This window comes from Dicentrarchus labrax, unplaced genomic scaffold (assembly GCF_905237075.1).
Source record: "Dicentrarchus labrax unplaced genomic scaffold, dlabrax2021, whole genome shotgun sequence".
Lineage (NCBI taxonomy): Eukaryota > Metazoa > Chordata > Actinopteri > Moronidae > Dicentrarchus > Dicentrarchus labrax.
The window spans coordinates 34395584-34410035 of record NW_026136720.1 but is presented as its reverse complement, the minus strand read 5'-3'; the positions used below and the strand labels follow the sequence as shown (position 1 = coordinate 34410035).

Sequence of the window (14452 nt, the reverse complement as noted above, 5' to 3'; positions counted from 1 at the left end):
CAGGGGCTCCAACTTCACCATCAGCTGCTCCATCCAGCCACAGTACCCAGGAGGCTCCTTCCAGCTCACCTTCACCTCCTCCAACACAATGCACAACTACACCCAGCCAGCTGTCAATCACTCTGCCCACTTCCTGTTTCCTGCTGCAGAGCCCGCCCACCAAGGAAACTACAGCTGTGTTTATCACGTCTATGTTTTCTCTCATAACTTCTCCTCTGAGAGCCGTCTGCTCTCTCTCACTGTCTCAGGTAAGCTGAAGCAGAGAAACTGTCTCACTGACTGTTTACATGCAGCTTTGGAAAGATGATCAGCTGACAACAGAGACTACTGTCATTGTGTTACACATGTCATATAGTGTCCAAACTTATATAAGTGTGTAAATGTCAACAGCAAACAACATACTGTAGGACAGATCATGTTTGGTTACTGACTGAGGTATTTCACTGTTCACCATATTTACAGAGTAAACACAATTTGCTGTGATTTAATTGCAATAAACGGATCAAAAGATGCTGAAATAACTACATAAGCTCAAGTTATTTAGTCGGGTCTGTCTGCAAGACCACAAGCAAATAACTTTTGAAATGTTTGTTTTCTGAATGGAGTTTGGTTGATCGGGGCTATGCTAACTTAGTTTGGAGAACAATGCAGACAGGATGTGTGGTCAGATAACAGTTCACTGAACAGATTCTGGGAGAAAACACCTTGTGATGTGATGACTGTCCATGTGTTTGATCAGATCCATCAGTTCATCATCACTTCATCAGAGTGGTCGTCCTGCTGCTGACTCTGCTGTTGGTGAACACTGCCCTCTGTTGCTGCTGTAAGGTACTGACACTGTCGTTGTTTAGAGGACTGACTGAAATGAAGCACTCTGTCTGTTTATTGAACTGAAGAGGGGACTCATGCTGTCGTGTCTCTCCAGGCCTGCAGGGGGCAGAAGCCGGGCAGACAGGAGAACATTGAGCTGGATGATTATAACCTGGGTGTTCCTGCAGCTGGAGGAGGGCCGACTGAAGAGGAAGGAGCTCAGGGAGCAGAGTAGGTCCTCCAAGGAGCTCCTCTCACATCCACATGGATTTCACAGCTGACACACAGCCACCAGCTCAGTCAAGGATTTTACATTTTTATCCTCATGTTGGCTGGAATTATTATATCACATTATATTTTTATTACTCTGAGCATGAAAAGACCAAAACCAACCCTGTTTGTTCCTATTGAAGACGTAACTCTTTAAAAACACCTCACAAATATTGAAAGCAGAGATACTGAGCTCTCGGGCTGTAAAGATTTACACATTCAGAAATCAGTTTTAACGTTATAGATTCGACGACATCGGTACGCGGACCCCTGGATTGATCTGAATGTACCGTGAACCGGTCGATGGTCCGATTCTAAAGTTATGAAGACCCAGGCTGGTCGGGGGTTTGGGAGTCATTTTGGAACAATGTTGGCCCAGTGATGTTATCTATTCAGTTAAAGTCAAAGTGAAACACTGTCATATATCCTCTGAATCTGGTGTTACAATACTCGATCACATTTGGTGACGTTTGAACAACTGAATCCTGAGATAAGAGCAGAAACCTGTTCAGGACCACCTGCTGTTGGATCTGTAGATCTGGACCACATCCAGGGTTGGTGGAACAAATCTGCTGCGATTGGGAGAATCTGTTTAAAAAGATTACAGTGAATTAACAAAGTCATGTAGTTAGAGAACAGAGAACAATATTAAAGGTCAGAGGCTGTTTGATACCACTTTCATCCTGTTAATGAGATATCAACTTTATAACTTTACTTTAGCGCTCCCTTGTGGTTGACATGGGTTTTTTATTTTATCTTGTGAGCAAGATTTCCTCCTCCAGGACTTTGAAAATGTAATATTTGTATCGTAGATGGTTCGACAGCAGGACCACATTCAGCTCAAATCTGGGGAAAATAATCAGAATAATTCAAATGAGAGCAAAAATATGAGTTGTTAAAACTTATTTGATCTTTAAATCAAGAATTTTCATTGTTTTTATACAGTAATTAAGAATCTTCATTCATTTTGTTTCAGGATTTTACTTATTTTCAGAAAGATTTTGGTTATTTTTTTAACATTAAGGATTTTTGTCTAATTTTAGTAATCAAGGATTTTTTATATTTTTACATTTAAGGATTTTGTTTATTTCATGAACTTAATTTTTTTTTTTTTACAGGATTTAGCTTATTTTGTACCAGTGTTACTTAATTGTGTGATTAAGAATTTTGCTTACATTTATAATTAAGGATTTTTGCTCATTTTTTACAGTTACAGATTTGCTTATTTCTTACCAATTCATCTTGATTCTATGTTTTATGAATTTAACCAACTTTTGTAGATAATAATTTTGCTTACTTTTGTAATTACAGATTTTGTTTATTTTGTATGAATTTTACTAAATGTTGTGATCAGGGATTTTGTTTATTTGGTACAAATGTAGTTTAAAGGTCCAGAGTGAAACATTGAGGAGGATCTATTGTCACAAATGGAATATAATATTCATCGGTATGTTTTCATCAGTGTTTAATCACCTGAAAATAAGAATCGTTGTGCTTTTGTTACCTTAGAATGAGACGTTTTTATCTACAGAGGGCGCGGGTCCTCTTCTGGTGGAGTCCGCCATGTTCCTACGGTAGCCCAGAACGGACAAACCAAACACTGACTCTAGATAGGAGAGTTTGCATTTCCCCAGCCAACGTAGGTTCCCCTACACACTTGGAAGGCGAGCTGTATTCAGTTGGTTGCATTCTCCAACTTCACCATTAGATGTCACTAAATCCCTTCACACTGGACCTTTAAGGATTTTGCTCATTTCATAAGAGTTTTACTGTGATTAAAGCTCGGGTAGATAACGTTAGACAAAGATCCACGTGAAAACATAAATCCCACCTGTTCCCTTCAGGCCTCCCTCCAAAACCACTCCCTGAAAACACATGAACACATAGTGGCCGACTGCTGCATCATTAACAATCATTTCATTCAGACTGAATCCAATCACTGGCTGAGCTCATTACAGCAGCCACAGAGACCAGATTGTCTCTCAGAGCATTTTATTGATTCATTGTTGTCGGGATGTAAAAAGAATTTCAACAAATACAACAAAAGATTCTTCTGAAATACCTACCCTAGCTTTAAGGATGTTGGTTAGTTTTACAATTAAGAATTTTACTTATTTTGTGTGAATTTTGTTTGTGTTTGTTTATTTTAGTTATTTCAGATCAGTTTTGTTTACGTTCATGATTAAGGATTTTGCTTATTTTTGCCTATTTTGTATGGAGGCCCTTAGGGGGACATGGTTTTAGTTTTGTGTCCCTGTGATAAATATTTGGAGTGTAAACTATAAGGAGTTATATCAAATACTTGGTACCATTTGATTCAACTTCAGTTAAAGCTGCAGTCCGTGTACGTCGGAGAGTGCCGCGGCCGCATTATGAGCCAGTATATCACACGTAAATCAGATGAAGATTGCCATAGAATTTCAGTCCAACAACCGACGTTAGCTAACCGTACTTCTCTGTCACTGAGAGCTTGTTTGACAGCCTGGTGGTAGCAACTGTGCATGAGCACCTGTTGTGGTGAATTAACACATGGCTCATTTGAATATTAAAATTAGCCATGTGTTGATAGGTCACTACACGAAAATGTAACCAATATAATTACTTATTTTGACAGCCTAAACCCGGACGAATGACCACCCTATTTCCTAGTATCGATACAATCGATTGATTACCTTTTAAAACGATGTTATAGCTGGATCATAAGAATATAAATCGATACATCGATGTAGTAGATGAATCGTTACACCCCTAACGTTAACATAACTTGAATTCAACCCAACTCAAAACTCAATTGTTGAATAACTCAACTGGTTTAAGGGAACTTTTTGTGCAGTATTTCAAGTATTGGTCACATAATTCCAGTTTGTTCCACTGACTCATTTTCTTTAAGTTGACTTTATATAAAACAAAAATGTAGTATTCCTTAGTATTTTTACAGTTTTGTGATTTGACCATTTGGAGAATCAATTCATTGTAGATTTTGTATTGTACATCAGCTGTTTGGAAAGTTCCTGCATATGAGTGTAATATACTTACTAGTTTTAATGGAATTGGTACAATTAACTTCATTTACCCAAGTTATCTTCACAATAAATACTTGAGTCAAATCAAATATTTTTAATGCTTAAATTGTTTGAGTTAATAGACTTAAATGATTAAAGGCAGTCGGTGTCCTCAAACAGTTTGAGTTGAACTAACTCATTATGTTTTACAGTGAGACTAAATATAATATGAAAAACTCTTTCCAGCCAAACAGTTCGACCCGTGTTGAATATTTCTTCAGATTTTCTGCTCAGGCGAGCCCAGAGAACACTTCCACCAAAGGAAATTCAAAGTTTTAGTTGTGGGCACAAATGTGTTAATGATTCATGAGTGCACTCTGGATGTATTAACACTTTACAAACACTAGATGGCGGCAGTGTCCAAGAGTTGAGCAATAAGAGACACTTTAATTTATCTTCCTCATTTAAACTTTGACATTATTTCTTTTTTAAAACACAGATTTCTTGTCTTTCTTTAGAGTAACTGTAGTTAATACTCTAAACTAATGACTGCACCATCCTAAAAGAGGAGTGAAGAAAGCAGAGTGAGATAAGGACGGAGGTTTTTATGGACACACTCTCTCTGCATGAATGTTCAAGGAATAATAGATAGATATGTCAGAAATATATCACCATCAATTATTTGATGCTGCTTAAAAAGTCAACAGTAAAAACATGTTTTATCTGCAATAAAATGATATTTGGTCTAAAATGTTGCCTATAATTTACATTATTCTACTTTTACCCCGGAGCTGTGGGTCCCTGTGGACCCCTCATTTCTCCCTCTCTCATGTATTATTTAGGGATTAGTTTGGTCAACAAACTAACCTGAAGTCCAAAAACAGTAAAGTGCAGAGTAATGTGTATGAATATAAAGGGGTAGATATGAATATGCTGTATAGAGTATGAACATGTGCAGCAGCACGTAAACACAACATAAACTGAACTAATAAACCTTAAACTAGATTTGAACTCTTTAAACAGGAGCTCAAAGATGATGTGATAACACAGGAGTCCCCTCAGGGCCTCTCAGTTCACTATATTGTGCACACACTGTTCACTAACACATATGCAGTTCATCCAATTACCACAGACTAATTGCCACATAGTAAACCCGGAGCCTTCGGAGCCCCTGAAGGTCTGAGGACCCAGTTGGTGATTCAGCTCCTATTTTACTTGATCCACAAATGTGACTTTTAAAGGACTTTAGTTCCACTGTAGAAAAGTTTTTAAGGACTCAAGAAGTTAAAAAGAAACTTTACAGTACATCAGCACCAAAGTCTTTTCACAATAAACTCCCCCCACAACAATGTGAGGAGCAGATTTCCAACTCAGTCCCTCCATCCAGTGCACCTCGTGGTGGCGCGCCTTGCTGCGGGGATTTACTCTCGTTACTGTAATTGAGTCGTTTTTTGAGTAATTTTTAAAATCAGTCATTATACTTTTACTTAAGTACATATTGTTGGAAGTAATTTACTTCACTACATTTTAAATAGCTTCCGTTACAAAGTAAAAATAAATAGATGAACTTGCACTGCGTCTGCGTGCCAGTAAAGGTCCATCTGATTGGCTCTGGACAACTGCAGCGCCAGAAGGTCAGAAAGGTCGAGACATTGGTGCCACAGAGGAGCTAGCTAAAAGATGATGGAGACGGATGGAGACAAGTGTATCGATGGAGAAGAGTAGAATTTGGGAGAACGTGAGGCCAATCCCTGGCCATACTTAAAGGACTTCTTTGAGTTCAAGTCTGCGATGACAACAATTTCATCATGCAATGTAAACTTTGTATCCCAAAAGAGACGCAGCTATCCACCTACAAAAACTCTGCTTCCAACCTGCACAGGCATGTACAGATAACATAACCTCACGTGAAGCTAAATAACGTTACATGCAATTCATCATGGATTCATGCAATTAATAACTTTACTCAATCATGGTATGGTAACGTCAGTGTTAGCAGCCAGCTTTATAGTGCTAGTTAACGTTAGCTAACTTGGTAGTAAGCTTCCTTTTAAACAATCAGATTTGACTCATTCCTTAATGTCACACAAAATGATGCTAATATTGCTATGATATGTGTTGAAAATTGCTTATGAGTGTATTAACACATTGAAAAAGTTATTAAGTTTTGGCCAATAAAAACTCTTCTAGTGTTGTTCTAATATTGGGTCTCTTTAAAATGAAATGAAAGAGTATGGTCTAGACCTGCTCTATGTGTAAAGTGCCTTGAGATGACTGTTGTTGTGATTTGGCGCTCTATAAATAAAGATTGATTGATTGATTGATATATTGGTGAATGTTTTTCATTCAGTAATCTTATATGCAGGATAAAAGCAGCTGATCTGGGACCACACTTAAAGTCTGCCAGTGACCCATCCATGATATAGTCTACTCTTTCTACATGACACACTGAAAGCTATGAATGAATGTATTAATATGAAGAATATTTGAACTGTATGTTTAATGAAAACATGGTATTGATGATTTATGATGATGTTTTTTGTTCACAGAGGAAACATCCATCAAAGATGAAAGTCTACACTGACCTCGTGGCAGCACGGAGGCGGACCCTGCCACCAGAAAAAACCCCAAGCAAGCAAAAATATCTGACTTGGTGGCAGTGAGTGGAACCGAACGTGTGCCACAAGTTGACAAGGTTCTGATTAACTTCATTTCTTCACCTCACACACAGTTTGGAGAAGAGGAGTCTCCACTTCTTCAGCATAGAAGCAAAGCAGTGTCCTGCTGTGCACAGGGCCAGCAGCAAAACATGTTTGCCACCTTTAAGAAGGCTTAGTGCAATATCATACCTGCAACAAAATAATGAGCCTGTCTACATGAGTGTAGAGAATGTTTTGTAAGTCTGATATATTCTGTGTGTTTCTGTGTACTTGTCACTTAACACAGGTTTGGCCTATGTGAAGCATCACATTGAGCACATGACAGAGGATGAGATGGAGCACGTCGGCCACTCATCATCAAAAAGCTCTCTCTCAAACTCAACACTGGCCTGCCTGCTTCTGCTGCTTGTGAGCGCCTCTTCAGCTGTGCTGGACTTCTGTTCACTGCAAACCCAGCTAGAATGAACTCTACTAACTTTAAAAACCAGCTCCTGCTCAAACTAAACAGCAAGTTCATTGAGTAATTAAAATGAGGAACTGAAGCAGAGCAGGAGGAGAAAGAAATGGAGTAAAAAGTGCTTCAAACAATCCGTCAAAAATCCTAGAAGAAGAAAGAATTGACTTTTACTTTGAGATGGTTCCTCCAGAGATCTGTGATCTTTAGACTTGAGGTTCGACTGAGTGTTTCTGGAGTGTTTTCCAGATGTTTTCCAGATGTTTCTGTTGGTTATCAGTGAAAAGACACAGAGCTGACGACTTTCACTTCAACTGAGTTTTGTTAACATTTATTTCCATATGTGGGATAATCTTGTTCAGCTTTTATGTCTTGATGAGCTAAAGACAGTTTCCTGTTGATTTTCTGTTCTTATACAGTGAGATGTGAATGAAAGCTCAGGCATGAATCAAGTCAGGATTATTTTGTAATATTTGGATTGATCTGTGCAGTCAGGTGCGTCGGTGCAACTTGAAAACAATGATACTATTTCTGATTATTATTTCTGACCCACCTGATGGTGCCGAGTCCTGAAAACCAGCTCCTGTTCAAACTAAATAGCAAGTTCATTGAGTAATTAAGGAGGAACTGTAATCTGGATCTATCTGTGCTCTATGTGTTTTCTTTAATAAAAAAGTGAGTTTGAGCTCTGTGTATGTTTTTGTACTTTTTTATTGCATGGGGAGAGATTATACACCCCCCCGAAGTAAGTAAGTAACTTTTACTCTGAGTACATTTTAAATGAGCTACTTTTTACTTTTTACTTGAGTAGATTTTTTTCACCATAAATCAGTCACATAGTTGGTGGTGTGTGCCTTAGTGCCGTAAAGCGTTACACACTCGTTCCGACCCGCAGACCAAAGTTCCACAGTGCAAGAACAGGAGTACAGAGGAAGCATCACCCTGTTACAGTCAGTGTAACATCAGCATGATTCTTAAGCTGATTGTGAGGAGGAAAAGTTACATAATGGGCTTTAAGTCAATAATAATAATAATAATAATAATAATAATGCTGTATTATTATCAGGCACTTGTGTTAAAGACTCTAACTGTGTCTGTTTTATAACTACTGTGACAGAGTCAATCAGATATACTCCAGTAAAGCTCCACCTCTTCCTGTACGCAGACAGACACTGAGGACAGCACATGTGAGACATCAGAGCAGACAGCAGACAGACGGGCAGAGAGACGCTCTACCTGGACGTGGATCACCTGTTGGTGCTGTTGCTGTGGAGCTCAGGTAGGACTCTGCTTTAAAGATGGTGAAATATTTGTGTTGGATGTTGGAGTAACATACGAAGGCTTCATTAGAAAAACAGATATCTCCATTTTGATTCTTGTGAGTGCAATCCAGGGATTATCAATCAAACTGCTGTTGGTTGATTCATTTCAAGAATGGCTTTAATCTGTTGTTGCAAATGAACTCTTCACACACACACACACACACACACACACACACACACACACACACACACACACACACCAATGCAAAGGAAGACAAAAAGGAAAACACTGTAAGATCGTACACAGTAAAGTTTTAATGTTTTAATTCTATTTTTAGTCAGTTATAATTATTTTCTTCAGCAACATAAATACTAGTAACAGAGTATTTGTACACTGTGGTATTAGTACTTTTACTGCAGTAAAAGATGTGAGTACTTCTTCCATCACTGCTCAACAGGAGAAAACTGATAAAGTGCAACAACTTAATGTTTCCTCAGAGTCACTTTTCCTCAGGTTTTCCTCTAATCGAAGCTTTCTGACTCTGCAGGGGTCAAAGGTCAACTTCACTAAATCATCATAACTAATAAAAAAAAGCCAAATATTCAGACGGATAAGCAAACTGCTCACATGTGGTTTGGATCACCATAGCAACACACAGGAAGAGTGACGGCTCATTCTGCTCAGAAAGACCATAGATATTGATCTGCTGATTGGCAGCCAGATAGAGCGATCGGTTCCTGTACGCAGTTAAACAGTGGGTGGGACTATTAGCCTACATACAGAAAATAACATTAATAGAATTATAATCATGATGGTATTTTTAAATAATGTTTTACCAATCATAGAGACTTAATAGGCTTCTTTCTTTGACAGATTGAGTGTTTTCTTGTCTCTGACGCTCACTGCGTCGGCTTAGCAACAGTTGTCATGCAGTATCATTACACAGACGCACTCAACATGAGGAAGTTACACTCTGCTAGGATTTCACAACTTCACATAGATACACATCTTCTTCATGAGCACAAGAGCATTTAATACAACAGTCTCCATCCCAGAGCAGTGAGAGATTGGATGCTGCAGAACGGAGGGAACCTAAAACAACACACTGTGTTTTGTTCATTATTTTGTTCTTCCAAAACTCTCCCAGTGACTTTCCACACTTTTTATATTCAACTAAACAAAAAGTCACAATCCAAGTTTGCCATGTAGTTTTGCATTTGTAAGGATGGGACGCACTGATTTTATTTCTGTTATTTATTGCTTTTTATTTTCTATACGACCTGACGTGTCTATGACCTCCACACACACACAATATCAAAGTTAGACAAAAAGGAAAACATTGTAAAATTGTTCACAGTAAAGTTTGAATCCATCAGATTTCCATCAAATCAAAACCAGTTTTTGATTCTATTTTTAGTCATTTTTCCCTGCAACATCCAATAATGATAATAATAATAATAATAATAATAATAATGACACTGTATTATTATCAGGCACTTGTGTTAAAGACTCTAACTGTGTCTGTTTTATAACTACTGTGACAGAGTCAGTCAGATATACTCCAGTAAAGCTCCACCTCTTCCTGTACGCAGACAGACACTGAGGACAGCACATGTGAGACATCAGAGCAGACAGCAGACAGACGGACAGAGAGACGCTCTACCTGGACATGGATCACCTGTTGGTGCTGTTGCTGTTGCTGTGGAGCTCAGGTAGGACTCTGCTTTAAAGATGGTGAAATATTTGTGTCTCTCTCTCTCTCTCTCTCTCTCTCTCTCACACACACACACACACACACACACACACACACAGATTCAGATTCAGATTTTCATCAAATCAAACCCAGTTTTTAATGAACTTTTTAGTCAATGATTGTTTTTTAGTAATTATCTCTCTGCAATAATTCAGTGGTGTCAGAAGGTGTGTGTAGCTGTGTGTGCGTACTGTCACTGGGAAGTTGTTGCTGAGATATTGACGTTTGTTTTGTTTTTGTTTGTGCGTCTGTGGGGTCAAAGGTCAACTTCACTAAATCATCAGAACTAATAAATATCAGGTAATTAGTGAACACATGTCACATGTCCTGACGCTGACAGCATTAATGTGATAGTAAGAGCTCAGCGTGCTAACGGAACCACAGTCCTGTAATCTGTAATCTGTCAGCAGATTCTGATCAAATGAACATTTATCAGAGGGACAGTGTTTCACAGAAATGCACTTCAGAGAGTTTAACTGCAGGATGTCAACATCACCTTTAATGGACCCATACAAAGAAAGACAACTACTGTGTTGGTGCAATTCATTAAAGTTTGCCTATCAAAAGTGTAAACGATCGATCGACTGTCCTCTTTTCAAAATGCTGCTTCATACTGATGAGTATTTTCTGGTTTTCTCCTCAGCACTGCAGACTGAAGGAACACCCAACTCAACAGGTAAATAGAGAAAGAAAAGAGAAGTAAAGAATCGTCTTTGTGTGGAGAGCAAAGATTGTGGAGTACCTGAGCAGAAGGAACAGAATAGATGAATCTGCAGATGATGATGTTGTTTTATTGTTTGAAAGTGTTTAAAAATGGATACCAAGTGTTCCAGTGTATTCAGTGTCAGTGTATTGGGAGCTGTTGGACTCACCTGCTCAGGTAGAAGAGGAGCTGCAGCTCTGATTGGTTCATTTCTGTTCTGATGAAACTCACTTTATTCTTTTACTGATGACTCTCTTGTTTCTGTTCAGAGTCTGAGGAGGTCAGGTTGGTGGGAGGAGACAGTCGCTGTGCAGGAACACTGGAGGTGAAAAATGATGGAGACTGGAGACCAGTGGATGGCTTCAGCTGGACCCTGAAGGAAGCAAATGTTGTCTGTAGAAATCTGGACTGTGGTTCTGCTGTTTCTGTAGTAGAGAGAGAGGAGTCTTCATACAGACCTGTGTGGGGGATCTACTCTGACTGTGTTCAGTCTGGATCTTCTCTGAGGGAGTGTGCAATATCAGTTTCCTCTTCCTCCATCCTGAATCTCACCTGTTCAGGTAAGCCCATCAGTGACATCATCAATGACATAATTAATGACAATAACATGTTGACACACACACACACACACACACACACACACACACACACACACACACACACACACACCTGCAGTGATCCCAGTTCACCTCCTGGGCTCTGCCGAGGTCTCTTGAGCAAGGCACTGAACCCCTAACTGCTTGGAGCAGCGACTGTGTGGCAGCCTCATCACTCTGACATCTGTCCACTAATGCATGTGTCCAGGTCCTGTGTGTGCATCAGTGGCTGCTGACTCAAACATTGTGGAGGACAGGAGGAAAACCAACCCACAGCATCGTGTTATTTTACACTAGTTGGCAGATTATCTCTACTTTCTTCTGTTCAATAACAATGAAACAGTAAACCAATGGCTTCCAAGAGTTCTTAAAAACAACATCATTGTATTCACTGCTGTTGTTTCCAGATGAACCCTACAGGCCTAATGAAGCTCAGTGTAAGTTCAATCAGGAAGACCTTCTCATTATGCCTCATTCATTCACAATTCTCTCCCTCTCTTTTCTAATCAGCCATGGCCGTTTACTCTTTCAGTTAATCCAATCAGATTTAGCCACAATCTCCTCCAGCCAATCATGTTGCTGCTGTTAAACTTTAAATCTGGTCTTTTCTCTGCTGCTTTCAGCTGTCATTTCTGTGCAAATGTGATTTGGATTCTTCAGCTCAATTCATATTCAATGTTAAGATAACGACGGAGAGAGGCTGATCAAACCACTACTGCACCACATCAAGTCTATATTTTAGCAGTGGGCCCAGTCATGGTCCTGTGTCGGTATGTTTTGTTGCCTTAAACCTTCCATCGTGTATCAATGCCAGTATACCACCAACAAACAAATCACAGCAATATGTTTTCACTTCTGAAATTTTCACCGTGCATCAATACCAGTAGCCTACAAAACCAGATCAACACAGTCAGGTACAAGCTGTCCTCACATACCGATCAGTTCCCAGAAAATTCCTCAATGTCTCCAATCAGCGTCCCTCGTCGCTGCCAAGTCTACATGCAGCTGGCCTCTGTGTTCAGCAGGGCTTCACAGGGCGCTCATCACCTTTCGTCTCTGTTGCAACAGCTCTCTGGTCTAATGAGGTACTGCTGGAGCAACATGGCATTCTGTACCTTTATGTGGCAAAACCACTTAAATTCAATGTTTTTTAGCTTTATTTATTCAGGGAAGGTTCACTGAGAGGAAGCCACTGTTACACATTCATACTTGGAAGCTGCCCAGTACAAGCACAGCCACTGAGCAGCTGTACAGCAGCGTTTTGGGTTAAGGGTCTTGCTCAAGGGCACATCAGTGGTGGTATTGAGGGAGGGGCAAGTGCTGCTTCTTCACTTTCCCCACCCGCCTTTAGGCCACCACTTTACAATTATTCACCAAAATGTATTTAAAGAAATAACAATTAGTTTACATCTTTTAACACTTTCAGTACCTTTTCATGCCACAGCAGACTGCAGGGGGAAAAACAGGTTGCACTACACAACTCCGCAGGGGCTCCATAAGGGAGGGCTACGGCATCAAATAAAGTTGAATAAATACAGAAAAACAAGTCCCCAACGTGGAATACAAAGAATGAGAAAATACATTGACAATAAAACAGTGATAATACTTAATAAAATACAGTTGTGAGTAATGGTAATGGCTACTGGAAGCATTCCACTCTGCTACACTGACAATGAGCTACGGGATTAAATGAACAAAATCACTCAAATAGATCCACTGTGAACTTGCCAATACACGCTGAAACGTCCTTGTGGCAAAATTAAAAAAGTTGAATGGAAGTGCTGTCCTAGTTCTTTGGTTCATGAAATTATTCCCAGGCCACACAGACCAATAATTGAATGGAAATTTACTAGTAGTCTATTTTATTTCAGTCAGCCCAACTCTCTATTTAAATCAAGATTTTGTGATCACTGATTTGCTGAAACATTTTCCTCTACCTTAAGCTTGTTACAATTATGTTCCCCTTTCTGTCAGCCATGATTTTGTGCCTTTAAAATTAAACAAAGGTCCACATTTATCACCTTAAGGATCTTTTTCGTGCCTTAGACGGGACTTTTGTAACAAATGTACCTTTGGGTACAGAAATGATTCCCCTATTTCTCTGTGCAGGACCTCGACCCAACAAACTCACTGTTTTCAGTTTGGCTGTCGGCAGGGGCGCCGCCAGGACCCCCTCTGCGCAGCTGTTGTCACCACATCTCTAGGACCTAACTGTCCCATCAAAAGCTTTACATAACTCTAGTTAAAGGCTTGCAACTGTCTTGCTTCTTGTAGTTCAATACTAGTACTAGCACAATATTTACTGCTGGTGATTTGTACATGCATGCAAGTCTGCATACAGTATGCAGTTCACTATTTGATGCAAGATTAAAAGCAACCATAAAAAATATGCTAAAGGACATCTTTTACAGTCTCAATGTATTTTTATTGTAAAATTTCAAAATGGAAAATTCTCTTAACGAAATGAATCATTAATTATTATTATCGTGAATTATTATTATAATTATTAATGAAAGATTTAAAAAAAAGGAAACAAACAAACTTACATATATATTAACCTTTCAATCTAAATAAATTAACATCAACCTCTCAAAACAATGAAAACAGCAGATTCTTGAACTTAGCTGCTCATATATGCCAACAAGAAAATAAAGTTGACATGTAAAATTAGATTTCCACACCAGGGTTATTATAGTGCCACAAAACAGATCAAGTGATGACTAAATCAAAAGGTTTTGAGGTTTGGAATATGCTCATAACAAACTAACAGTACCAGTGACATCAAATTAAAAGGTATAAATAAGAACAAAGGACTCCTGGAAACCCAAACGTTTCTCTCAAATAACAGCTCAACACGTTTTTGGCAGTCCAGCCATACATCTTGTTTTCAGTTTTTAGGCTGTGGGCATTATGTCTGTAGTAATATCCAATCTCCACAGCC

General features: G+C 39.1%; 1 protein-coding gene across 1 annotated transcript in view; it reads left to right on the top strand.

Moving 5' to 3' along the window:
- The window catches only part of LOC127352727 (scavenger receptor cysteine-rich type 1 protein M160-like), a 258877-nt gene that overhangs the window by 28055 nt on the left and 216370 nt on the right, over positions 1 to 14452 (top strand). Inside the window, exon 4 of the mRNA XM_051381360.1 lies at positions 11185 to 11475. Coding sequence (XP_051237320.1) covers positions 11185 to 11475 — 291 coding nt within the window. The remainder of the gene's footprint in view (positions 1 to 11184; positions 11476 to 14452) is intronic.